This window comes from Manacus candei, unplaced genomic scaffold, assembly GCF_025592945.1.
Source record: "Manacus candei isolate 608988 ecotype Guabito, Panama unplaced genomic scaffold, ASM2559294v1 h1tg000046l, whole genome shotgun sequence".
NCBI lineage: Eukaryota > Metazoa > Chordata > Aves > Passeriformes > Pipridae > Manacus > Manacus candei.
This window is the reverse complement of record NW_026138094.1, coordinates 15776281-15802702: the sequence shown is the minus strand read 5'-3', so window position 1 is coordinate 15802702 and position 26422 is coordinate 15776281. Positions and strand designations below refer to the sequence as shown.

Here is a 26422-nt window from a genome sequence, read left to right as displayed (position 1 = left end):
TCATTCCAAAGGATTTAAAGCGTTCCCTGCACGGAGGGGTTGGGAATGACAGCCCAGCCTCCCAAACCTCAGCCCAGCCTCGGGAATTCTGCCTGAATTCAGTGGGAAAAGCCTGGAAAATACAACTTCCCCAGCCCAGATGGGGCCCACCAGCCTGGATTAATTCCTGGGAAGGAGCCTGGAGTTGTCTTTAATCCCAAAAAAATGCTTTGGAATTACTTGGCTGGTTCAGCAGCTCCTGAAAAGCTTTTGTGTCCCAGCTGAACCCCTGGATTTTCCAGCTTTCTTTGGGCATTTCCCCTTTGGAGTTTGGCTTTTCCCAAAGTTGTGGGATAAACCCCAAGGACCAAAGAAACTGGTGAAGGATAAAAATTATCCCTAAATTTCATATATTTGAAAATTAGAGTCATAGGATCATAAAATCAGGGAATTTGGCTGGAAAGGAGCTTAAAGCTCATCCAGTTCCAACCCCCTCCCCCATGGAAAACCAAGCTCCAGTTTAATCCCTGGATTTTCCAGTATCCCAAAGCCTCCCTGCAAGTACAACAGGTTCAATCCAGCCTTTTCCATGTTTAATCATGGATAATGAGATCCCACAGGCAAAGGAAGGGAACTACCATCTTTCCCACATCAAACAATCCCAGACCTGTTCTCCCGAGCCCGGGATAATTCCCATTGATGCCTCCGAGCCCTCCCACCGGAGTCACTCATGGATACCATGGAAACACAGCTCCAGCTCCCCAAACCGAGGGAATTCCGCACTTCCCACCTCTCCAAGGTGAGCTTTCACCTCCTCCAGCTCATTCCAAGCCCGGAATGCTGCAGGAGTTACTCACGGTCTGAGGAGGGCGAAGGAAAAGCTCTGGAAATCTGGGATTTAGGCTGGAAAGCCCCAACTCCCCCTGAGCCGGAGCAGCTCCCGCTTCCCGTTATCCCGACACTCCTGGAAGCAGAGCCATGTGCAGCCGCAGCTGCGAGTTCTTCCACGGGATCAACATTAACCGTTTAGGGAAAGGCTGGAATCGCAGCCAGGAATTCCAGCTCGCCCCGAACACACGCGGATTAAAGCCGGGAACGGGGAGAAGGGGCTCCTCTCTTACCTTAGGAAAGGGAGGGCTGGGAATTCTAACGCATCTCCGGGTTTTCCAACTTCCAAAATAGATCCCTGGGAGGTTTCAAGCGGGTCTCCAGCTCCGTGTTCCTGCGGGGATGTGGAGAGAGGGAAAAAAACAGGGAAGATTGAAGTGCTTAAGGATCTGGCGGAGCCTCCGGAGCGGGGTGTTCGCCTCCTTTATCCCTCAAATCCTCTTATCCAGGGCTGTGCTTCCCAAGGCAGCCAGGCTGCTGGATTCCAAGGCTCTGCTCCTGCACGGAAGGCTCGGGAGCAGGGATGTCACTTCCTCCAGCAGCACATCCCGCTCCCCCTCCCCAGCCCGCCCCGCTCCGGAGCGAATCCCGAATCCCGGCATCTGCCCGGGCACGGCTCCCGGGAAACGCTCCGGGAAAATTCCAGTGCAAAGCTCCAGCCAAAGGATCCCGGGTTTAGCTCAGCCCTGACGTGGCTGGAGCTGCACGAGGGGGAGAATTCCAAGGGAAAAGGGAATAAAGTGGAGATAGGAAAGAAATTGCAGCTGGAATTACGAACAGAGCTCCAGAGATTTCACTCCCCAAATTCCACGGCTCTGGAATTAACTGAGCTCCAGAGGAGATTTAACTCCCTCAATTCCACAGCTCTGGAATTATTCACTGAGCTCCAGAGGAGATTTAACTCCCTCAATTCCATGGCTCTGGAATTACTCACTGAGCTCCAGAGATTTAACTCCCAAAATTCCACAGCTCTGGAATTACTGAGTTTTAACTCCCCCAGTTCCATGGTTCTGGAATTATTGAGTTTCAGAGGAGATTTAACTCCCCAAATTCCACAGCTCTGGAATTACTGAGTTTTAACTTCCCAAATTCCATGGTTCTGGAATTACAAACTGAGCTCCAGAGACTTAACTCCCCCAGTTCCATGGCTCTGGAATTATTGAGTTTCAGAGGAGATTTAACTCCCCAAATTCCAAATTTATTGATGGTCTGGTCCAGCCCCAAAATACTTCCAGAGGTTTTTCCCAGTTCTTTTATTGCTGTTCCTTTTCCCTGCTCAAATCCAACAGGAACAAACCCTCGGGAGCTTTTCAGATTATTTATTCCCTTTTTTTTTTATGTGGCTGAACATTCCTTAAAAAAGGAACCACCCCCCCTGCCCACACAAGCCCCACCTGGATTTTCCAAGGCATTCCCAGCACATGGAGCAGAAACCCCTTCCCTGGCTCCCTCCAGATGTTCAGTTCTGTTATTCAGGAGCTCATCCCTCTCCCTTGGAGCCCATTTGGAGCTTCCAGAGCAGAAATCCCACTTTTTGAAGCAGGAATCCGGGAATATTTTCCCAGAGAAGCCCTCCAAGGTCACCCACCACCATCCCAAGCAGCCCAGAGCACCGAGTGCCACATCCAGGCATTCCATGGACACCTCCAGGGACTCCACCACCTCCCTGGAGCCCATTCCAACGTCCAATCCCCCTTTCCATGAGGGAATTCCTCCCGAAAATTCATCCCAGCCAGCCCCACCCCCCCAGTGGATGGTGCCACATGTCCCCACACCATGGCTGAAGATTCCCTCTGTTTCTTCCTTTTAATCCCTCCCTTATTTTGGGGAATATTTGGGAGTGAATCTGCTCTTTTCCACACTCCTCAGCTCCTCTCTCCCACTCCACCCTCCTGAGGGCTCCAAACTTTCCCCGGCACCGTTTCCAGCAGCCCCAAAAGCCCTGGGAGCGCTGCTCCAATCCAGCTCCTTCCCAAAAGGAACCTTCTGGAAGGCTCTTCCCACTCCAATCCCTTCCCTTGGATCCACTGCCAACTTTTCCAAGTAACCACCAGCACTTGGGATGTTTGATTCCCACCTGGATTTGCACATTCCTCCTGGTTTTTGGCAGAGAAAGGGGAAATATCCCTGGGTTTTCACAGAGGAGAATTCCTGGCTGAAATATTGGGAAAATTCCAGGTGCTCCCAGTCACCAGGAGCTGGGAAAGGTCCCAGATGGGAAGGACTGTGCTGGTGGCTCCAACAGGTCAGTGGAGAACATCCCTGGGACAGCCTGGACACAGCTGGGAAAGCCAAGGAGCCAAGCCTGGATCCTTCCTGCTCCTGGCTCCTGGAAGGAACAGCTGCAGAGCCTGGAATTGCACCAGGAATGGCCTGGAGGCTGAGCCTGGAGCAGCCAAGGAGCTCAGCAAACAGCTCATCCCGGGAGCTCTGCCAAGGCTGGATCCAACAGCCCAGGAATCCCTGGAGAAACCTCCAGGAGAGGGATGGAGAGCTTGGAGCAGCTCCCCAGGGAATGAGGAGGGAAAGGGCAGGAGAAGAGGTCTCAGGGCAGCTCAGCGGGGGCAGAGCTGCTCTTCCCTACCCAGAGAGCCCAGATCCAGGCTGGAATGCTGCTGCTTCCCCAGGAGGCACCTCGGGAACAACTCAGTGCCTTGCAGGCTGAGGGGAAAATTCCTACCCATTTATCCCGGGATTTTAGGGACAGATCTTTCAAAGAGGGGTTTGGGACACATTTTTCCTCTCAAGCCCCACCTGCTCCACTCTGACCTTCCCCAAACTTCACTTTGGGTCGATTCTGTTCTAGTTCTGAACTTCCCAAGCCATTTAAATCCCTGTCCTGGGGGATGAGGAGCCTTGGCTGGAATTCCCAGGATGGAATCCACGTGAGCCACAGGCACGTGGGGGGTTCCAAACCCCACAGACAAACAGCCCAGCAGCCAGAACTTACCCAACCTATCCCAAATTCCCCATGGAACATGGAATCCTCTGTCTGGACCCAGGGTCATCCTTTATAAAACCCCCTGGGAATAAAGGATCCCAAAAAACCATTAAAGCACCCAAGGGTTGCAACGAGTTTTCCCTTTTTAAATAAATTTTTGACTCTTAAATTGAATTTTTGATGAAAAAAGGACTCTTTGGGGCTGCCTGGGGAGGCACAGCCTTTCCAGGAGCAGGGCAAGGCTGGAAAAGAGCAGAGTTCCAGGTTAGTCCAAAGTTTTAGGTGCACCCTGCAGAGACACTCCCATAAAAATCCAAGCTTTTCCCATTTTGGATGATGTTTGGGCTGCTGGCAAAGCTCCCAGAGGGGACATTCCCAGCACTGCTTTTCCTGGTGCCTCATTTGCCATCCTGGTTGGAATTATGAGCCCTTCCAAAAAACCAGGGAATAAACCTGCAAAAAATCAGGGAATAAACCTGTAAAAAACCAGGGAATAAACCTGCAAAAAATCAGGGAATAAACCTGCAAAAAACCAGGGAATAAACCTGCAAAAAACCAGGGAATAAACCTGCAAAAAAATCAGGGAATAAACCTGCAAAAAATCAGGGAATAAACCTGCAAAAACCCAGGGAATAAACCTGCAAAAACCCAGGGAATAAACCTGCAAAAAATCAGGGAATAAACCTGCAAAAAACCAGGGAATAAACCTGCAAAAAAGCAGGGAATAAACCTGCAAAAAAGCAGGGAATAAACCTGCAAAAAATCAGGGAATAAACCTGCAAAAAACCAGGGAATAAACCTGCAAAAAAGCAGGGAATAAACCTGCAAAAAAGCAGGGAATAAACCTGCAAAAAAGCAGGGAATAAACCTGCAAAAAAGCAGGGAATATACCTGCAAAAAAGCAGGGAATAAACCTGCAAAAAAGCAGGGAATAAAGGAGCTCCCTGCAGAGCCCGGGGGTGTTTCCAGTTTGGGAAGCTGTTCCAGGGGAATGTGCACAACTGTCAGTCAGAGCAGCTGGAACGAGGGCACACAAGGGCACAGAGTCAGGCCAAGGGCTCCCTTGGAGGTCTTTTAGGCTGCAATATTTTGCCCAGAAAATTAAAAATCTTCTTGGATTTAATCGGAATTCCCTGGGAAAAATCTTGGAGGAGCGGCAGTAAAATTTGGAATTCCCTGCCAAGCTTGTTAGGAATCCTGTGAGTGTTAAAATTCAGTGTATCCCAAGGATAATCAATATTTGCTCCAGTGGAAACCAGTAGGACCAGTTTGAGCTGGATTTAATGAGGGGGAAAAAAGGGATTTTCCGGGTTAATGGTTCTCCTGGAGCACAAAATGTTTCACTGGAATGTTACAAAAGGGCATTTTAAAGTAGCTGTGACAGCAAGGATCAAGTCCAGCATCCATGTCCAAGCAAATCCATGAGCTATGGGTGCACCTTGGACTGGAAAAATCCTGGAGGAGAACCTGGAACTCCACAATCCATGGCAGGGAAAACCCAGCTGTTCCCACACTATGGAAAGGGGGGATTGACAGTTCTATTTCTCATTGAAATCAGTTAAAACCATCTATAAAACAGGTTTTTGGAATTAAACAAGTGGATTTAAGGCCCAAGGAGAATCTGGGATGGGTGGGAGCCTGGAAATCCAAAAATCCTGGGAGTTGTGAGAACATGGGGAGGGAAAACCTGGAAGTTCAGGGCTTGAATATTTAGTTTTCCAGCACTAAATAGATCCAACTGTGGGCTCCTGACACTTCCTTTAAAAACACACGTGGAATTTTTGTGCCAGGGAAATGCACCCTTTAAAAATTCAAACCAATGCTTCTGCAAATGATCCCAAAGTTTCCCTTTTTCCAGCCTTTTTTTTATAGGTTAAAAAAGGTATTTAGGGAAAAGACTCGAGAATCAGATCCTTCAAAAGGTGGGAAGCTGCTAAAGCTCCCTCCTGGAGGAGAGGGAATTGTGAGCCAGCCCAGATCCCTGTCCCAGTTCCACACTGGCAGCAGCCCATTTGCATATTTATTATTCCATAAATTTTACAGGCCGTGAATCCCAAGAAACTCGGGCTGTTCCTGGACACTGATCCAAGAGTCGCCTTTCCAAGAAAGCCCAGGACTGGCAAAGCCTCTGTCTGACCTAAAACATTCCCTGCTGCTTTTCTCTGCCATTCCCAGCCCCACTCAGCTGAAATGTAACAACAAATCCACCTTTTCCAAAGGAACATTCCAAGAAATAAGGCCCTCCCAGTATTTGCCTTTTGCTGCAGTTCAAGGATTAAATGAGGGCTTAAGGACTGGATGTGGATCAGGACCCATTTTTCCCAAGTTACACCAAGAGGGACACAAAAAAGTCCTGTCCAGAGTGGGAATAAACTGCCCCTCTAGGGATAAAAATGTTCCCATCTCATGGCAATAAGATCCAGGACACTCCAGGGAAGCACCTGGCATGTGTTAAATCCAAATTTTGGGAGTTTAAATCCCGAAGCACATCTTGAACTCCCAGCTGTCCATTCCCAGCTCTCAGCAAGGAGCTGATCCCAATCCCATCGACAAGCGTTCCAAGGCTTTTGGGACTGCCTGGCAAAGGTGAGGGAATTCCCTGCCAAACCATGGAATCTTGGAATGTTTGGGTGGGAAGGGACCTTAAAGCCCATCCAGTTCCACCCCCTGCCATGGGCAGGGACACCTTCCACCAGCCCAGGGTGCTCCAACCTGGCCTTGGACACTTCCAGGGATCCAGGGGCAGCCACAGCTTCTCTGGGAAACCTGTGCCAGGGCCTGCCCATCCTCACAGCCAGGAATTCCTTCCCAATATCCCATCTATGCCTGCCCTCTGGCAGTGGGAAGCCATTCCCTGTTGTCCTGTCCCTCCATCCCTTGTCCCCAGTCCCTCTCCAGCTCTCCTGGAGCCCCTTTAGGCCCTGCAAGGGGCTCTCAGGTCTCCCTGGAGCCTTCTCTTCTCCAGGTGAACATTCCCAGCTCTCCCAGCCTGGCTCCAGAGCAGAGGGGCTCCAGCCCTTGGAGCATCTCCATGGGAACCTCTGGATTTGCTCCAGCAGCTCCACGTCCTTCCCCATCCCCCCTCAGTGAACACCAGCCCAGGAGTGACCCTCCTTTCCCCCCCCATTATTTTCCATATAATCCAAAGAAATTCTCCAAGTGTTATTCTTGTCATTTTCCCCAAAGAAGAAAGTGTTATCTTTCCCTCATTCCTCCCTTTTCCTGATGAGACTGTTCCTTTAAACCTCCAGTTCTGGGAAGGCTTCATGTGAACATTCCCGAGTGCTGCTCATCCTCAAAACCAGGCTTCAAACAGCTCCAACACTTGGTGTTTGGAAACAAATTCCCCATCTGCCAAGGCTTTGGAATCGTTACATTCCAGGCAGGATTTGCTCTTCTAAACCCATTTCATGTTCAAGGGGAAAAAAAAAACCAACATTTCACGTTCAAGGAAAAGCTCCAGAAGGGCTTAAAAATAATCCTTTCCCTCCTTCCCAGCTCCTCTTCTTTTCCCGGGAAGCATCACTTTGCTGTGGCAGGAGGAGGAGCACTGGGATCCACCTGGATCTCCATCTCCTCCAGGAAAAAAATGGCATTTATAAATTAATCACAGCATTCCCAAAGAACTGACCTACTTAGCTCGGCCGCCAAGGACTCGCTGCATCCGAGCTCTGGAATAACCCCCCGTGCCCATGGAAGTGGGAAGGCACGGCACAGCCTGGGATTTCATGGAAAATTGTTGCTCAGCTGCCTCCAAACTCCTCAGGGAGAGCTCCACAACCCCCCAGAAGGAAGGTCCAGGTGTCTCCAGAGCTTTCCTCAAGGAGAATTCCTCCAATCCCGCCGATTCCAGCACATTTGGACACCTTAAAAGTACTGGAAGTTCAGTTCCAGAGCAGGGACTTGCCCTGAGCCCCATTCCTGGAGCTCGGGGACACTCCCAAGGTCCCTCAGAGACACAGCCTGGGCTGAACCCACAAAAACCACAGAGAACCCTACAGAACGCATGGAAAACCCCACAGGACGCATGGAAAACCCTACAGACAGCATGGAAAACCCCACAGGACGCATGGAAAACCCTACAGACAGCATGGAAAACCCCACAGGACGCATGGAAAACCCTACAGACAGCATGGAAAACCCCACAGGACACATGGAAAACCCTACAGACAGCATGGAAAACCCCACAGAATGCATGGAAAACCCCACAGAATGCATGGAAAACCCTACAGAACGCATGGAAAACCCTACAGAACGCATGGAAAACCCTACAGACAGCATGGAAAACCCTACAGACAGCATGGAAAACCCCACAGAACGCATGGAAAACCCCACAGAACGCATGGAAAACCCTACAGAATGCATGGAAAACCCTACAGACAGCATGGAAAACCCCACAGAATGCATGGAAAACCCCACAGAACGCATGGAAAACCCCACAGAACGCATGGAAAACCCCACAGAATGCATGGAAGAGATTTTGCTTTCCATGGCAAGACAAGGACTGAGCCTGACTGGAGCCACTTCCAAAGGCAAGGGACAAGGACCTTCCTTGTCCCACCACAGAAGGTCCAGAGCTCTCCCACCAACTCAGGGTCATTCCATGCTCCCTCCCCTCCCCTCTGCTCCTTCCCTGGTGTTTGGGAGACTCTGCATGAGCCCCAAATCCCAGGAAACACAGGGAACCACCCCCCCTGAACCAGAGCCCAGCCCCTTCTCCAGGGACATCCCAAATGGAATCATTGGATCCTACCAGGCATGGAAACCCTGGGATCAGGTGAGCCTCATCCAACACTTTGCTTCTTGATCCAATCCCTCAATCCCAATCCAAACATCCCATCCCTGGAAGTGTTCCAGGCCACGCTGGACAGGGCTTGGAGCAACCTGGGATAGTGGAAGGTTGGAACAAGATGAGCTTTAAGGTCCCTTCCAACCCAAACCATTCCAGGATTCCAGGATTCTATGAAACCACGTCCACAATTCCTGATTTTTAAAACTCTTCCCTGCCATATTCCACCTTCTCAACCCAAAATTTCCCAAATCAGCTGAAGTTTAACTCCAAAACCACAAACGATACGAACGAGGGAGGAAGAAAAGGTGCCAGACTGGGGAGGAGACACCAGGGAAAAGCTCCTTTCCTTTGGAATTAGCAGGGAGTTTTCTTTCCAAGGACCTCATTTCCATGCATTTTATCCCCTCCAATATTCCCATCTCGACATTCCCATTTCAAACCCAGCTTCCTGTGGTCTGGGAGGAAATTCTGCGGGATCACTGCTAAATTTTCCGGGTTTGCTCGTTGCTTTAATTCCCAAATTTTACTCGGGAGCGTCGGAAAAATCCCAAAATGGCAACAGTGGGAAAGGGGAACATCCCCTGCCACCTCAGGGCTGCTCACAAAGCTCAGGGATGAGTCAACTCCCTTTGAATCCGGCAGGAACCGGCTCGGGAAGTTCCGACTGCGGCTCCGACGGGAAAATTCCATCATTAAACCCCAAAGAACCCGTTAAATTAACTCCATGAGAAGATTCCTTTTCATCTTCCAGCTCAATTAAAAGTCCAGAGAAACAGAGCCAATTTATTGGAACCTCAGAGTAATCCAGCTCATTATTCCCTTTCCGAAGGAACCGAGATCCGGAACAGCAAAAACCAGGAGAAATCCACCAAAAATGAGGAAAAAAGCCCCAAAGCAGCACTTTGAGGATCCCCTGCTCCTGCTCCAGTGGGATCACAGCCCTAAGATGGTGTTTGGGGGTATTTTTCCCACATTTTCCCTATTTTCCTTTAGGAAAATCTAATTTCCTGCAGGACGTGCACCAGCCACGACTTGTTTTCCTGCTGGAAAACTGGGGATTCAGGACCAAAAATGGGAGAGGAATTACCTGGGGACATCTGTCCTACAGAGAATTCCTGCCAGCTCCAGCTTCCCCTTTTCCTGGGCCTCCAGTCATTCCAGGGCCGTGTGACACCAGTGGAGCAGCCCCAGCCAGGATTTCTGGGATACTTTTAAAAACCATTCCAAAGGGAGGCAGTGGGAGGTGTCCCTGCCCATCCAACTGGATCATCTTTAAGGTCCTTCCAACCCGAAGCATTCCAGGATTCCATGACCCCCTGCTCCTTCTCCAGGGGGATCACAGCCCAAAAATGGCATTTTGGGGTTTCTTTCCCAATATTTTCCCTGTTTTCCTGAAGGAAACCCTCTTGTTTCCAGTGGAAATCTCCCTGCCCATGGAACTGGATCATCTTCGAGGTCCTTCCAGCCCAAAACATTCCAGGATTCCATGATTAACCCATGGAAAGTTAAAGGAGGCATCACCCGAAGGGCCACGTGCCAGGAACAGGGAAAAACTGGAGAAATCCACCAAAAATGAGGGAAAAGCCCCCAAAGCAGCACTTTGAGGATCCCCTGCTCCTGCTCCCGTGGGATCACAGCCCTAAGATGGTACTTGGGGGTATTTTCCCCACATTTTTCCCTGTTTTCCTGAAGCTGCCACCCAAAAATGCTTTCAATTATTCCCTACGAAATCAAGTCTCCCTTCCCTGGGAGAGCACAGAGCCACTCCAGGAGCTGGGAAGCCAAAATAATCATGGAAGTTTGTGGAAAAGGTCCAAAAAACACCTGGATCAGCAAAATTCCTCTGACCTTGACTTTATTTATCGATTCCCAACCGTATTCCAAGGGTCACTGGAGGGAAAAATAAAGCCTTTTAACCCACAAAGGGCAGGATTCCAGCCCCACTTCCCAGCTTTTCCAAAGAAAACCCCAGCAGGACGTGGATCCATGAAATATTGCTCAGTCTTTTCCCATCTGGCCGAGTTGGGAAGCACAAAATGGCCTTAAAATCCCTTTTTTTTTTTAATCCCTGGAGAGTTTTATCCAGGAGAACTCAGAACCACTGGCAGCTCCTGTGGCTGCTGGAAAAGCCAAAGGGCTCCAATTCCCGATGGGAAAATAATAAAATCCATGGAAAAATCCCACATTTTTGGGCTGCACTTCCCTGATTCCAACAGGCAGAGCTGGAATGGCACATTCCTGGGTGGAAAATGAGCCTCTTCCCCTGCCTGGGAATGTGCAAGAGGAAGATTTTTAGCCAAAAACTGGAATGATAATCCCACTATCCTGGATCCTCCTGAGCTTTTTTGGGATGGGCAGCACTTGGAAGCCCAAATCCCTCAGGAATTGCAGCATAAACTCGTCCTATTTGTGTCTTCCTGACTTCCTGGGACAAGAAAGGGTCAAAAATCCCACTAATTATGGGATTTCTCCCTGTTATCCACAGGTCTGTGCCCTGGAAGGAGCTGAGTCCATCCAATCCTGGAACGTTCTTTGCCTCCCAGCCCTCACTCAGCTCTTCCCAGAATTGGGATTATCTGGATTCTCCCCTTCCCTGGTAGGAAAAATTGATATTACTGGAATTTTCCCCCTCCCTGGCAGGAGGATCATCAGGTTTTCTCCTCCTCCTGCTGTTCCAGAGGGAGTGAATTCCAAAAAAACCCACATACAGGCCACACCTTGGAATTAAATCCCATTCAGGACTCACTGATCCCGCACAAAATTCCCAGAGCTCCCAAACAAATCAATCCACCTGTCCCGGCAGCCACAACCTCACCTGGATCCTTCCCACAAACAGGGGGAATCACTCTGCACATTCCAGAGGCACCTGGAAAACTCCTGTTCTCCCAGATGGAAGTTCCAAGGCTTGGTCGGACAGCCCTGGAGCTCCCAGTGGGGAATTAAGGACCAGGACAACATTCCAAGGAACATCCTGGGCCTGGGAGAGCCTCCAGGTGGGATCTGTGATCCCTGAGGCCTCAGTGAGACACAAATCCATGGAAAACACCGGGATGGAGCACAGGCACCCCAGAGCTGAGCAGGGGCAGCCCCTCCAAACTCTTCCATAGGGATACGCAGGGATTGGAGCAGCCTGGGAATAGGGAAGGTGTCCCTGCCCACGGCACTGGATGGGCTTTGAGGTCCCTTCCCACTCAAACCATTCCAGGATTATCCCAGTAACACAACCCATGTCCCAGTAACACCCCTGTTCCAGGGCTGAGGCCACAGAACCCCCTGGAATAGCACACACCGGGATTTTCCAGGACTGGGAGCCCTCAGTGATCCCCGTTTACTCCCCCTGGAGTTTGGATCCCCCTGGATTGGGGGTTTTCCAGGCAGGACTCAGGCTGGAAGGGTCCTGGGAGTTCCTCAGCACCACAGCCCGGATTCCCACATCCCAGGGCCCATATTCCCACATCCAAAGGATCATACTCCTGCACTCCACACCCCATATTCCCACCGCCCGTATTCCCGCATCCCCCAGCCCGTATTTTCCCAGTCCATATTCCCGTACCCTACAGGCTGCATTCCCACATTTCACAGTTTATATTCCCATATCTCACAGCCCGTATTCCCACTTTCCATGGTCCATGTTCCCACATCCCCCAGCCCCATGGACCGTATTTTCCCAGTCCCCATTCCCGCACCGCATATCCCCCGTTCCCCCATTCCAGGGCCGGCATTCCCAGCCCCTATTCCCCCATGCCCGGCTCTCACACCAGCCCAGCCCAGCCCAGCCCCGCCGGCGCGGGCTGAGCCCGCTCACCCCTCCCTGCCGTCCCCAGCCCGCTGGCCGCGGGGCCTGTCCCGTTCTGTCCCGGTTTATCCCGGTTTATCCCGGTCTCTCCCGCCCCGTTCGGTACCTGCGCCGGGCCCTGTCGTGCGGCGGAACCCCCGCGCGGGGCAGCGGGGGCGCACGGAGGGGCCGCGCCGGGCCCCGCCCGGGCGGGCCGCGGCCAATGGGAGCGCGCGGTGGGCGGCGCGCGTGCGGGACGGCGGCCAATGAGAGCGCGCGGCGCGGCGGCGCCGCTACCGCCACAGCGGCGCCGGGCGGGGCCGGGCCGGGCCGGGCCGAGGCACCGCCACCGGGACACAACGGGGATACCGGGGCCGCTCCCGCAGCCGCCGCCTCCCTCCCCACCCCGGGGCTGTGTCCCTGCTCTGCGCCTCCCGCCGGATCCGCCGGGGCGGGGGCGGGGGGGATGGGTGGGGCGCGGCGCGCGCGGCCCCGGCGGCGGCCAATGGGGAGCGCGAGTTGAGGGGGCGGGGCTTCGGGGAGGGGCGGGCTCCGATTGGCTGCGCGCGGCTCCGCCCATGTGGTGGTCACGTGGGCGGCGCGGAGGAGCCGCGTGACCCGGCCGGGTCCGCTCCGGGGTTAATTAACGATAATTAGCGGGGCTCGGGAATGAAAGCGCAGCGGGAGGGGCTCGGCGGCACCCCAAAGGTGGAGGCTGTGCCGCGGGGAGAGGGGTGTGCCCGGCGAGGAGCCGCCCCCGAGGGCGGGGCGGGGCCAGGGGAGCGTCAAGGGGAATATCGGGAAATTCCCTGATGGAAAAGGGGGTTGGAATAACCTGCCCGGGGCAAGGGGGGATCCCCAGCCCTGGAGGGGTTTAACAGCCCTGTGGATGTGGCACCTGGGGACGCGGTCGGGGTGAGGGTTGGACTCGGTGATCCCGGAGGGCTTTTCCAGCCCCAACCATTCCATGAGTCCAGAGGGCTCCCAAAGGACGCGAGCGATGAAACAACCTCCCAGTTAACACCGAGTGCCCGATTTCCTCCCTGGTTTTACTCGGGACAAGGGATGGAGGGACAGGACACAGGGAATGTCTATCACTGCCAGAGGGCAGGGAAAGATGGGATAGTGGGAAGGAATTCCTGGCTGGGAGGGTGGGGAGGGGCTGGGGTGGAATTCCCAGAGAAGCTGTGGCTGCCCCTGGATCCCTGAAGTGTCCAAGGCCAGGTTGGACGGGGCTTGGAGCAACCTGGGCTAGTGGGAGGTGTCCCTGGGTGGAACTGGAGGGGCTTTAAGGTCCTTCCAACTTCAACCATTCCAGGATTCCCTAATTATTGTCTTGTTCCTGGTTGTCCCCGGTGACATGAGGTGGGATGGGGTGGGGAGGGATGGGATGGAGGAGCTGCCAAATTATTTGTCTTTGCAGAACAACGTTCGGTGCCTCCCAGGAAGGAGCAGCCGGAGCTGCCCCGGGATCAGGGATGGGGTCGGGGGGGTCCCAGAGGACCTTGGGGGTCCAGCATGGATCCGGGGGTCCCGAGAGCGCAGCCCCATTCCCGAGGGGCCGCCTGGAGCTGTTCCCGGGGCTGCAGTGCCCTCCTGTGGGGGGAATCCCAAACCATCCCAAATCCTTGCCAGGTGACACAGGACCCGTCCCAGCCATCCCAAATCCCTACCAGGTGACACAGGACCCGTCCCAGCCATCCCAAATCCCTGCCAGGTGACACAGGACCCATCCCTGCCATCCCAAATCCCTGGGACCCTGGTTCTCCCCCTCCAACCCACCGTGGCTGCTCCAGGACCCCCATCTCTACATCCCACTCGGCTCCAGGATCCCACCCCTCCATCCCACATCCCCCTGGCCCATCCCACCGTGCATCCCCCCTCTTCCCAGCCCCGATGGAGCAGCTCCAAGCCCCGGTGCCATCCCTGGGCAGGCCTGGCAGGGCGGGAAGGCCCCGGCTCAGAAGTTTTCCCTGGAGAAGCGGAAGCCGAAGCGCTCGCAGTGCCCCCGGATGACCTTGGCCAGGGCTGGGGAGCCACAGAAGAACACCTGGACCTTCCCAACCTGCTCCTGGGCCACCTTCCCAAACACCTGGAGCACAGGGGGAAGGGGGAGAAGGAGTGCTGGCTGGATCCAGGGGATTGGGGGCCGGATTAGGGGGTCCCTCCCAGACCAACCCATTCCGTGGCTTATGATCCCTGGGCCTGATTAGGGCTTGGAACAAGGTGATCTTTAAGGTCCTTTCCAACCCATTCCATGATTTATGATCCCTGGGGTGGATTAGGGGGTCGGAATGAGATGATCCTTAATGCTCCTCCCACCCCAACCCATTCCATGGTTTATGACCCTGGGATGGGTCAGGGGGTTGGAATGGGATGATCTTTAAGGTCCTTTCCAGCCCATTCCATGGTTCTGTGATCCCTGGGCTGGATTAGGGGGTTGGAACCTTTAAGGATCTTACGGATCTTTACGGTCCTTTCCACCCCAACCCATTCCCTGATTTCTGCTCCCTGCCTGCCTGGGCACAGCTCAGGCTCCCTGTGCCCCCCTGGCATTCCCTGTCCTGGATCTGGATGTCCCAGCGCACCCAGAGGGGTCCATCCCTGGTTCCCTCTCCCCCGGGACAGTTCTGGGACGTGTCCCGGTGCCCACCTTGCCCCAGTCGGGCCGGCCGGGCTGTGTCCGCGTGCGCAGCCCGGTGATGGAATCCCGCTTTTCCTTGGCCGCCAGCAGATCCAGCGCCACCTGCAGCCCCAGGGCCTTCACGTCGCTCCTCGCCAGGGCCGAGGTCATGTACAGGTGGAGCTCCAGGAACCGCCCTGGGGGTGCCAGGGGAGCCCGGCTGGCACCGCGGACCCGCACCCCGGCACCGGGATGGATGGGGGATGTCCCGGGAATGCTGGCCCTGCCTCCCGCTCACCTCCCGGCTCCAGCTCCGCCTGCTCCCTTTCCAGCTTGCTCAGGAGGCTGAGGAACCACTCGAAGTGCTTCTGATCCCGGTTTATCCAGATGAAATCCACCTGGAAGGGCAGGGCAGCCTCTGCTCCGGAGGTGGAAGCAGCACAGGGACCAAATCCGGCCACCAAACCCGGCCATGCCCTGCCCAAACCTCCCGCATGGGAGGGATGCCCGTGGGCTCTGCACCCTCCTGCCCCACCCCAGGGCACACCTGGATCCCACATCCCCTCCACGTGCTCCTGCTCCCATTCCTACCTTCCTGAGGGTCATGTCCTGGTCCCGCAGCTCCTCACACCAGGAATGGTGGCACCTGGGGCAGCTCTGCCTCCGCCGGCGGTACCTGCGCACGAGCATACAGCCCTTCCTGCCCCTTCCTGCCCTTTCCTGCTCCTTCCTGCCCCTTCCTGCCCTTCCCTACTCCTTCCAGCATCAGCCTTCCCTTTCCTGCCCCTTCCTGCCCCTTCCTGCCCTTTCCTGCCCCTCTCTGTCCCTTCCTGTCCCTTTTTGCCCCTGCCTGTCCACTCCTGCACCTTCCTGCCCCTGCCTTCCCTTTCCTGCCCCTTCCTGCTCTTTCCTGTGCTTCCTGCCCCTCTCTGTCCCTTTTCTGCCCCAGGATGTCCCTTCCTGTCCCTTCCTGCCGCCACAGGGAAAATCCTGGCACCGAGGGAGGAACCCCCTGGGGGTCTGGGAACCGAGTGCCGAGGTGGGAAGCGAGCAGGACCCCGAAGGGTGTCGAAGGACAGGTCTTTCTGGCTGAACATCACCTGGTGCTTCCCAAACCCAGCCAGGGCCATTCTGGGAAGCTCCCAGGTCTCCAGGGGCACCCTGAGCTGCAGGGACACCCACCTGTACATGATGCTCTGCAGGATGGAGGCGAAGGGGGTGATCCCGATCCCGGCCCCGATGAGCACGGCGTGTTCCGACAGGAAGATCCGCCGCGTGGGGGTCCCGTAGGGACCGTCCAGGAAGCACTGGGAGAGAGAGCACAGGGATCACAGGGGGCTGGAACGACTCCCAGCCTGAGGGGAAGAGCAGGGATAGAGCACAAAGGGCATTGCAGGTGGAATTTGGGGGCTCTGGGGGAGTTTTGTGGGAGCAAAGGAAAAAGAGGAGGGGTGGGGAGGAGCAGGAAGGCTCCGGCAGGGCAGGGTTGGGATCAGCCCCACATGGGACCATCCATACATGGGGACAAATGGATGGGATGGCTGGGAACAGGGATGGGGCTGTCAGGAACAGGGATGGGGTGGTCAGGAACAGGGATGGGGTGGTCAGGAACAGGGATGGGATGGCTGGGAACAAGGATGGGGCAGTCAGGAGCAGGGATGGGGTGCTCAGGCCCACAGGTGGGTCCCCCCAGGAATGCTGAGCCCAGGGAAGGTCCCGGCCCCTCACCTTGACGCTGCAGAGCCGCCGGGTCTCCCCTGGGCTGGTGGAGCCCTGTGAGGTGCAGAGAGCAGGGACATCCCCTCCCTGAACAGAGCAGGGACATCCCCTCCCTGCAGAGCAGGGACATCCCCTCCCTGAACAGAGCAGGGACATCCCCTCCCTGAACAGAGCAGGGACATCCCCTCCCTGCAGAGCAGTGACAGCCCCTCCCTGCAGAGAGCAGGGACATCCCCTCCCTGCCCAGCCCCTCCTGACCCTGCCTGTTCCCAGGATCAGGGGTTTTCCCGCTGGGTTATCCAGCTGCACACACACTTCCAGCCCCATCCCTCAGTCAGAGCTGGGGGGAATGAGGGGTTTGCAGTGACTGTGGTGGCTCAGGCAGTGGGAGCAGCCACGGGGCACCTCTGCTCATCCAGGGACGGACAGGAGCAGATCTGTTATCATGGAATCATGGAATACTTTGGGCTGGAAGGGAGATTAAAGTCCATCTCATTCCACCCCCTGCCACAGGCAGGGACACCTTCCACTAGCCCAGGTTGCTCCAACCTGGCCTTGGACACTTCCAGGGATCCAGGGGCAGCCACAGCTTCTCTGGGCAACCTGTGCCAGGGCCTCCCCACCCTCACAGCCAAGAATTCCTTCCTGATCTCCAGTATCCAATCTAACCCTCTCTGTGGCTGCTCCTCCAGCCTGGAGGGATCAATATCCTGATAAAGCCACCAGTGGAGGCTCTTGGTGTCCTGGCAGGGCCCTGGGCACACCCAGGGGGTTCCATTTGAAGGATCCCTCAAAGAAGCTCTGGGCTGGTTCCTCCAGGTCGCTCCTGGCTGTGGATGGGGCAGAGCCCCCTCCCTGCCCTGGGCTGGGCTCGGTGCTCACCCCCCTCTCCAGGTCCTGTCCCGGGGCAGTGGCTCTGAATGCTGTCAGCTGGACAGATCCATCCCTGCCAGAGGCCACCGAGCCTTCCTGGAAAACAAAGGGCAGGAATCACTGCTGGGATGCTCCCAGGGGCTGTGTCCCTCCAGCAGGGTCAGCAGGGCGGTGGGACACCAAATCCCCCAGGGCTGGGCAAGCACTGTGCAGGGAATGTGCATCCTGAGGGATAACCCAGCACCCAGGGGATCCACTCCACATCCAGCCCAGATCTGGCTGTGCTGCTTTGCTGGGTTTGCCCAGAGCTGATCCCAGTCCCACCGACCTGTGCCCAGCTCCGGCTCCTCCTGGCCGGATTCGGCTCCGGGCTGGGCGATTCCAGCTGCTGGAAGTACTCGTACAGCCTGTTGGTCCACTGGCCCAGAGACCTGATGTGCAGCCAGAGGGTCTCTGTGGGATCAAACAGAGAAGAGGGTGCTGAAAATCTTGCAATGCTTTGGCTTGGAAGGGACCTTAAAGCCCATCCAGTGCCACCTGCTGCCACGCGGGCAGGGACACCTCCCACGGGACCAGGCTGCTCCCAGCTGGCAAAACATCACCCTGGTGATGCAAAACATCAGCCCAGGGATGCAAAACATCATTCTAGTGATGCAAAGCACCCCGGGATGGGAAATTGGGAAGGCTGTGCTCCCACCTGGCTGCTCAGGGGCGCTGCTGATGGAGAAGGGGTGCCACTCGTAGGAGGCGATGGCCGGGACGTTCAGGTACACGTAGTCCCCGGGTTTGAAGTGGAAGGACGGAGGTCTCTGGATCACCAGGTGAGTTACCTGGAGGAGGAGGGGAGCAGGAAAGCTGGAGCAGCCAGAGGACACTGGCTGGTGTGCCCAGGGGGTCCCTGTGCAGCTGAACCCCCGGGCTGTGTCTCCCAGTCTAAGCAGTGGCTGACACAAGACGGGCTCCCAGGTTGGACCTAAAAGGGGGTTTATTCCCCTGTTCTCTGCCCACTTTGTGTTGAACAACAGTCCTAATTTGGGCTGGACTCAAACAGGTTTTTTGTCAAAATTAAGAATCTGGGCAGTTTTCATTTTGGCTCCAGTTGTTCCACGACTTTGGGTGGTTTTTAACTTGAAAAATTGGCAAAAATTCTCAATTAAATAAACAACGGTTCAAAAATGAAGAAATTGCTTTCACCTCTCCCTGCAAACATAAACCACCCAACCCCCCAGTTTTCCATGGAAACTCTTGGTTTACTGGGTTATTCCTGCTCTCCCCAGAGGAGCTCTGGGTGCACACCTTGGAGGGGAGCAGGTTGACCTCCACGATGTGCAGCCCCCCCGCCCGGCGCCAGGCCCAGCCCAGAACCTTCTCCAGCACAAACAGGGAGCCAGGAACCAAGAACCACTTCCAGAAGTGGGGGCCATGGAGGATGAGGAGGGTCCAGACGGAGATGTAGGAGAGGTGGGTCCAGTAGAAAACCTGTGGGCAGGGAATGGGGGCACAGGGAACGTGGTGGAGCCAAACTGTGCCTGGTGGTGAGGCTGTGCCAGGGCATCCCGGGGGGAAAAGGCAAATGAATCATGGAATGTTCTGTGTGGGAAGGGAGTTTAAACATTATCCAGGTCCTGGTTGGGCAGGGACACCATCCACTAGCCCAGGTTGCTCCAACCTGGCCTTGGACACTTCCAGGGATCCAGGGGCAGCCACAGCTTCTCTGGGCAACCTGTGCCAGGGCCTCCCCACCCTCACTGCTGAGAATTCCTTCCCAATATCCCATCCAACCCTGCCTTCTGCCAGTGTGAAGCCATTCCTATTGTCCCACCTTCCCTCTTATCCCATCTGGGGAGAAAAGCCCAGAAACCCCAAACCTGCAAATCTGGGGAGTGTCCAGGGGGTGTTGGGGGCACTGCACCAGCCCAGCTCCCCCTCCTCGCGGGGCAGCCCCTGGATGGGCACCCACCCATCCACCCACCCACCCACGGGACCCTCCCCCTGGTGCCCCCACCCCACCCACCGGGGTTTTCCCCTTTCCCACCTCGAAGTGGCCGCGGCGCCGGACGCAGGGGCTGGAGAAGGTGCCCATGGCGAGCAGCAGGGCCAGCAGGGCCAGCCCGGTCTGGGGGGCTGTGCCCCCAACGCCGCCCCCCCCGGGCCGTGCCCACAGCAGCGACTCGAGCAGGGCAGGGCCCCCGTCCCGCTGTGCCAGCCGGGCTGGGGGCACACACAGGGACACTGGTTTCACCCGGACACCGTGGGAATGCCCTGTCCCCCCTCCCCTGACCCCCTTCCCGGGCTCGGTGTCGTGTCCCGGGGGCACCGGGGCATCCTGTGCCGGGGGATCGTGCGGGAGGGTGGGCAGGGGGGGCAGAGCTGCTCCCCTGAGGTGGGGGGCAGCCCTGGCACCCACCGAGGGCTGGGGAGGCTGGGGAGTGACGGGATGGGGGGTGCAGGGCAATGGGGGGCTTGGGAATGCAGGACTGGAGGGTGCTGGGGGTGCAGGGCTGAGGGGTGCAGGGCTGGGCGGGGGGTTACAAGGCTGTGGGGTGCAGGGGTTTGGGGTGCAGGGCTGTGGGGGGGTTGCAGGGCTGAAGGGTGCAGGGTTTTGGGGTGCAGGGGGGTGTAGGGTTTTGAGGTGCAGGGCTATGGGGTGCTGGGGGGTGTAGGTTTTGGGGTGCGGGGCTGTGGGTGCCAGACGCCACCCGGGAGCAGCGCGGGGGGAGCGGGAGCCCTTTGGCTGCCGGGCTGGAAACCACTAGAGGGGGATCACAGACTGTGCGGCACCGCCGCGCCCGCCGCTGCTGCTCCTGCCCACACCCTGCCTGTGCCCTGCCCACACCCTGCCCGCGTCCTGTTTGTACCCTCGCAGCCCCCCTCGGCATGGGCACCCCCTCTCCTGGGCTTACATCCCCCTCCTGGGACATGTGCACCCCCCGGGACACGAGCATCCCTTCCCTGGGGTATCCACCCCCCTCCAGGACAGGAGCATCCCCTCCGAACATCAGCTCCCTTCCCCGAGACATCTGCATCCCTCTGGGATACGGGCATCCCCCTCAACACGAGCATCCCCCAGGACACGTATCCCCGGGATACCTCCATCCCCCCGGGATACCTCCATCCCCCCGGGATATCTCCATCCCCCGGGACGGGAGCACCCTCTCCCCGCGCCCTCTGCCCCGCTCCCCCGCCGTGGCCGAGGTCCCCCCTCCGCAGCGCCGGCACTCACCGAGGTGGGCGATGTGGGCCCCGCTGTGAGCGGCCCCCAGGGCCAGCACCACGTACCCCACGAGCTGGTGGCACTGCACGGGCTGGTCCAGGGGCAGCGCCTCGGCCGCGGCCGTGGAGCGGAGCCAGGTCAGGCACCGCCGCAGCATCGGCACCTCGGGGCGGGGGGACAGAGGGAGGGGTGTTGGGGGCACGTGAAGATACCGGGGGGGCAATGAGAAATAGCAGGGGGGCAACGGGAGGTGCTGGGGAGAAATGGGAGATGCCAGGGGCAAGTGGAGTTGTTGGGAGCAATGAGAGATGTTGGGTGTAACTGGAGATGCCAGGGGGCAATGGGAGATTTTGGGGATGATTGGAGGTGCTGGAAGCAATTAGAGCTGTTGGGGGCAATGCGAGAGGCTGGGGAGCAATGGGAGATGTTTGGGGTAATTGGAGGTGCCGGGGGGTAATGGGAGATATTTGGGGTAATTAGAGATGCCAGGGGGTAACGGGAGATCTTTGGGGTAATTGGAGGTGCCAGGGGCAGTTGGAGGTGATGGAAGCAATGGGAAATATTGGGGAGCGATGGGAGATACCAGGGGACAGTGGGAGACGTTGGGGGTAGTAGGAGATGCCAGGGGGCAAGGAGAGGGGCTGGGAGCACTGGGAGATACCAGGGGCATGTGGAGATGCTGGGGGGCAACTGGAAATGCTGGGGGCAACATCCCTCCTGGACTCCCAGCAGACCCTCATCCCTCCCGGGCCCCCCCCAGTCCTAAACCCCTCCCCGTGCCCGTGCCCCGCACTCACAGCCAGGAGGGCACAGTCGAGGTTGAGCCCCTGCCCGCAGCCCCGGGCCAGCATGATCGCGGGGCCGAGCCCGCGGTGCCGCAGGGCCGCCAGGGTGAAGAGCAGCAGGTTGAGGGCGGCGAAGCCCCCCAGGCAGCCCAGCTGGCCCCGGTGGTTGTACCAGTAGCCCCGGGACAGGCAGCGCGGGCGGGGCCGCTCCGGGGGCTCCGGGGGCTTCAGCCAACTGGCGGCACTGGGAGAAAGGAGCGGAGCTGCCTTCCCGGGAAGGGGGAGCTGGGGAGGGCGTGTGCCGGGCTGGCACCAGCATGGGGGCACCCCTGCACCACCCCAGCGCCTATCCCTGCATCCCAGCCCAGCAGCCAGTGTGGCATCAGCCCTACATCCATCCCAAATCCATCCCTGCATCCATCCCAGCACCATCCCTGCATCCATCCCAGCAGCCAGTGTGGCATCAGCCCTACATCCATCCCAAATTCTTCCCTGCATCCACCCCAGCACCATTCCTGCACCCAGACCTGTGGCATCATCCCTGCACTCACCCCTGTATCCAAGTCCCACGCCCATCCCATCACAATCCCAAACCCCAACACCAACCCCTCACCCACCCCTGAATCCAAGACCAGCACCTGGCTTGGCATTATCCCTGCACCCATCCCAACACCATCCCAGCACCCATCCCAACATCCAAACCCCCATCCCAACACCATCCCTGCATCCAAGCCCAAGGCTCCCAAGTTGCTCCCAGTGCCAGCCAAGCCCTGCCCAGTTTGCCCCCCCCCAAGAGCCTCGACAGGAGCAGAAACCCCTCAGTTTTCCTCCAGACAGGAAGAAAAATGTGCTCCCCGGGGGGGGACTCCCAGCCGGAGGGTCCCACCTGATGGTCAGGTTCTCCATGAGCTCTGGGAAGGCCTCCAGCTGCTCCTGGAGCTCCGGGAAGGTGATGGAGCCGCTGTGGTCCCTGTCAGCCGCCTCCAGGAGGGCCCTGGTGAGGTCCCCCAGGCGCTCCTCGGGCAGGGACACGGAGCTCTCCCGGAGGCACCAGCGCAGCACCAACTGCAGCTCCTCCGCCTCGATGGAGCCGCTGCCTGGGGGGGCACGTTGGACACTGGGCAAAATTCCTTCGTGGAAAGGGTGGTCGGGCAGTGGAACAACCTGCCCAGGGCAGGGGTGGGGTCCCCACCCCCTGGAGGGGCTTAAAAGCCCTGTGGATGTGGCACTTGGGCATATGGTTAGTGGTGGCCTTGGCAGTGCTGGGGGAGCTTGGGCTCAATCTCAAAGGGCTTTTCCAACCAAAATGATCCTCCAGGTCCATGAAACCGGGATGGGGAGTTGGTGTTTGAGCAGAGCAGAGCCCACTCCTCTCCATGGCCGAGGGTGAAAGCACTCCATGGGAATTCCTGACATGTGGCCAATTTAATTGCTGCCTTTCAGACGGATTTTTGATGTTCTCACCATGGAATGATGATCCCAGACAGACACAAAGCTCCAGCAGTGCAGACCCCCCGCCAGCCCTTGGCTCTGCTCAGAGCAGAGCCCTCCCACCTTCCAAATCCCAACTTTATCCCAAAGAAACACGGCTCAGTGTGTTTTCCCTCGTCTCACCATCCACGTCGTAGACCTGGAAGAGGAAGCTGAGCTTGTCCCGCTGGTCCCCGTGCACGAGCAGCCTCAGGGCCCTCAGCAGCTCCTCCAGGCTGATGGTGCCGCTGCCGTCGGCGTCGAACAGGGCGAAGAACCTCTCAGCAAAGAAGGACTGTGGGAGCACCACGGGAGCTGGGATGATCCCAAGTCATGGGATCCTGGAATGCCTGGCTTGGAAGGACCGTAAAGCTCATCCTGTTCCACCCCCTCCCGTGGGCAGGGACACCTTCCACCACAGTAGGTTGCCCCAGCCTGGCCTTGGACGCTTCCAGGGATCCAGGGGCAGCCACAGCTTCCCTTGGAATCTCATTCCAGTCCTTCACCACCCTCCCAGGGAAGAATTCCTTCCCAATATCCCACCTAGCCCTTCCCTCTGGCACCTCGTTCCAACCCCCTGCCATGGGCAGAGACACCTTTCCCTGGAGCAGGTTTTGTGACCACCCTGCACGGGGTATAACGAGGAGAGACCTTCAGGGTCCTTCCTTCCCAAACCACCCCAGGATCCTCTAACCCCATGAACACCACACAGTCCCCTTTTTAAGCTGGATTTTCCCTCAGTCCCCTCCTGGGGCAGAGCTGGGTGCTGTCCTGGGGCAGGACCCCCACGGCCCATCCCCGGGGGGACCCCTCACCTCCTTCACTTGCAGGGCCCTTTTGAACTCTTCCAGGCTGATTTCCTTGTCCTTCCCGGCGATGTTCCCGAACTGCTTTGTCACCCAGCGCAGCCACTCGGCGTCTCCCGCCGTGCCCATGGCGCTGCACCTGCGGGAGGCGACATTCCAAGCCCTGCATCCCTCCAAATCCATGCTCCTGCCGCGCCTCCAGCCCCTCCAGCCTCGTGCTGCTGAGCAGAGCAGGGGCTGCTCCCTGGGAACGGGTCACTCTGGGAAGCTGGGCTCTCAAAATTAGGGAAATCTGGGCCTGGAGAGCCCAATTTCCCAGACTGACCCATTCCCAGAGTCCTTCAGCTCCCAGGGACAGGGAGGTGCTGCTCCTCTGCCGAGCTGGGCTGGAAGGAGGGTGATGGCAGTAAGATTTTGGGGGTTGAGGCTTCCTTTTGCCAGCAAAGCCAGAGCAGGGAGATGGGGATCTTTGCTCTCCATAGGCGCTCATCCCTCCCTCCCCTTCCCTCTCCTCCCTGGATTGTCCTCAACTCCCTCCTCCTGCTCCCTCCTTGCCTTCCCACCCCCTGTCCCCCTCTGTCTCCTTTTCCAGACCTCCACAATTCCTCAAATCCCCCATGCTCACATCAGATCCTGCAGCAGCCCCCCAACAGTCCCAAATTACTGTAGGACCTCGTTATCTTGGGAAACCAAAGGAAAATCCACATGGAGCTGCCACATTCAACGAGCCTTTTTCCAGCCCCAAAGGTGTGACCCAACCCCTTCTGTTCACCCCAAATGGCTCCTGGGGACACCAAAGGGGTCCTGGCAGAGGGATATGGTGTTCCCAAGGAGGACAGGCAGGGATGGATCAGATTTGGGATGTACAGCTGGGACAAGGCACAAGCTCCTGCCCACACTGGTCACTCCCAACCCTCTCCCACCTCATTCCCGTTGTCCCTCCTGTCCTACAGCCACACACCAGGTCCCTGCTGCATCCTGGCTCTTCCAGCTGATCCCAGCTCTTGGATGTTCCTCCTGCAGTGTCCTTGATTTCACATTCCTTGCCCCACTGAGCCCCCTGCCCTTGGGAAGCGTGTCCTGCCAAACCCACACGGCCTCGGATCCGGCGGCGCTTCCGTCGCCATTCACGGCCCGTCAGGAACACACGGGGAAGTGTCTTTTCCATACTGCCACCTTTATTCCTTCCTGAACAGATCCTGCTTGTGCAGCTCTAAACTGGGACTCCTCTGGGGGAGGAGGTTGCCATGGGAATGTCAGGACCAGAAACCAGGTAGTAAAACATTCCCGCTCCGCCGCCGCTGTCACGGAGCGCCGGGCAGGGAAGGCAGGAGAGGGTTGTGCAGAGGCAGAGCTGGAGCTGAGGCAGCTGATCCCGGCTGGAAAACTCCCTCCCTCTCCCTGCCTGCTTGTTTCTTGGGAAGTTGGCTGAGCTTTGGAGCAAATTCCCCCCCTGGCTGCACGGGAAGGGCAGGGATGGCTCAGCTCCCCCATGGACACACTGCCCAGGGAGCAGGGCCTGTGCTGCTCTGACCTGATCCCAGAGAATCCTGGAGTGGTTTGGGCTGGGAGGGACCTTAAACATTATCCAGATCCTGGATGGGCAGGGACACCTTCCCCTAGCCCAGGTTGCTCCAAGCCCCATCCAACCTGGCCTCAGACACTTCCAGGGATCCAGGGGCAGCCACAGCTTCTCTGGGAATTCTATTCCAGGGCCTCCCCACCCTCCCAGCCAGGAATTCCTTCCCAATATCCCATCTATCCCTGCCCTCTGGCAGTGGGAAGCCATTCCCTGTGTCCTGTCCCTCCATCCCTTGTCCCCAGTCCCTCTCCAGCTCTCCTGGAGCCCCTTTAGGCCCTGGAAGGGGCTCTCAGGTCCCCCTGGATCCTTCTCTTCTCCAGGGGAACATTGCCAGCTCTCCCAGCCTGGCTCCAGCGGGGCTCCAGCTCTTGAAGTATCTCCATGACCTCCTCTGGATGTGCTCCAGCAGCTCCACATCCTTTGGATGTTGTTCCCAGGGCTGGAGCAGCTCTGCAGGGGGGTCCCCCTGAGGGGCACAGGGGGACAATCCCCCTTTCCTGCTGCTCCCCCATTCCCCAGGATCTCTGTGTTCCTTCTCCACCTTTTCCTCCTGGGATCCATCCCACAAATCCTGACTGGAGCCAAAGCTGCTCATTCACCACCCGCATAAATTCATTTTTAAACAATCCAAGGTCATGGAATTATTTACTTGGGAAAGGGGAGAGCAGAAGATGAAAAACCTTGGAGTATGTGCTGGATCTGATGGACACGATTCCTTTTGTCCTCAGGGTGTTCCCACTACACTGGGGATCTAAAATAAAACAGAAATAAAGAAATAAAATAGAAACCAATAAGTAAAATAGAAACAAATAAAATAGAAATCAATAAGTAAAATAGAAATAAAGAAATAAAAATAGAAATCAATAAGTAAAATAGAAATAAAGAAATAAAATAGAAATCAATAAGTAAAATAGAAATAAAGAAATAAAATAGAAATCAATCAGTAAAATAGAAATCAATTGCTAATATGGCTTA

At 56.8% G+C, this 26422-nt stretch overlaps 2 protein-coding genes across 4 annotated transcripts in view; both read right to left on the bottom strand.

The window, feature by feature from the left end:
- The window catches only part of GLCE (glucuronic acid epimerase), a 33810-nt gene extending 21156 nt beyond the window's left edge, over positions 1-12654 (bottom strand). The window contains exons 1-3 of one of the 3 annotated variants that reach the window (XM_051796887.1): positions 12503-12654; positions 1101-1201; positions 837-943 (exon numbers count right to left, since the gene is read on the bottom strand). The gene's annotated coding sequence lies outside the window, so the exon portion shown is untranslated. Of the gene's footprint in view, positions 1-836; positions 944-1100; positions 1202-11415; positions 12306-12502 lie in introns of those variants that run through there. The other 2 variants (XM_051796885.1, XM_051796886.1) reach the window with 2 other exon arrangements.
- Positions 12655-14232: 1578 nt separating this feature from the next.
- On the bottom strand, positions 14233-26145 carry NOX5 (NADPH oxidase 5). Its single transcript, XM_051797065.1, has 17 exons — positions 26128-26145; positions 23875-24004; positions 23204-23354; positions 22476-22686; positions 21602-21833; positions 20814-20967; positions 19626-19801; positions 18887-19069; positions 18288-18420; positions 17919-18043; positions 17600-17686; positions 16727-16771; positions 16181-16305; positions 15590-15674; positions 15297-15396; positions 15029-15195; positions 14233-14467 (listed from the first exon to the last, which is right to left on the bottom strand). Exons 2-17 carry the CDS (start codon positions 23992-23994, stop codon positions 14336-14338), a joined length of 2226 nt encoding a protein of 741 aa, XP_051653025.1. The 5' UTR covers positions 23995-24004; positions 26128-26145; the 3' UTR covers positions 14233-14335.
- Between the last annotated feature and the right edge of the window lie 277 nt (positions 26146-26422).

Coding starts and splice junctions, on each gene's coding strand:
- NOX5 (XM_051797065.1), bottom strand. CDS start 23,994: ATGGGCACGGCGGGAGACGCCGAGTGGCTGCGCTGGGTGACAAAGCAG. Junction 18,044..18,287: donor CAGCGCCCCTGAGCAGCCAG/GTGGGAGCACAG, acceptor TTGATCCCACAG/AGACCCTCTGGCTGCACATC. Junction 14,468..15,028: donor GCCGGCCCGACTGGGGCAAG/GTGGGCACCGGG, acceptor CCTGTGCTCCAG/GTGTTTGGGAAGGTGGCCCA.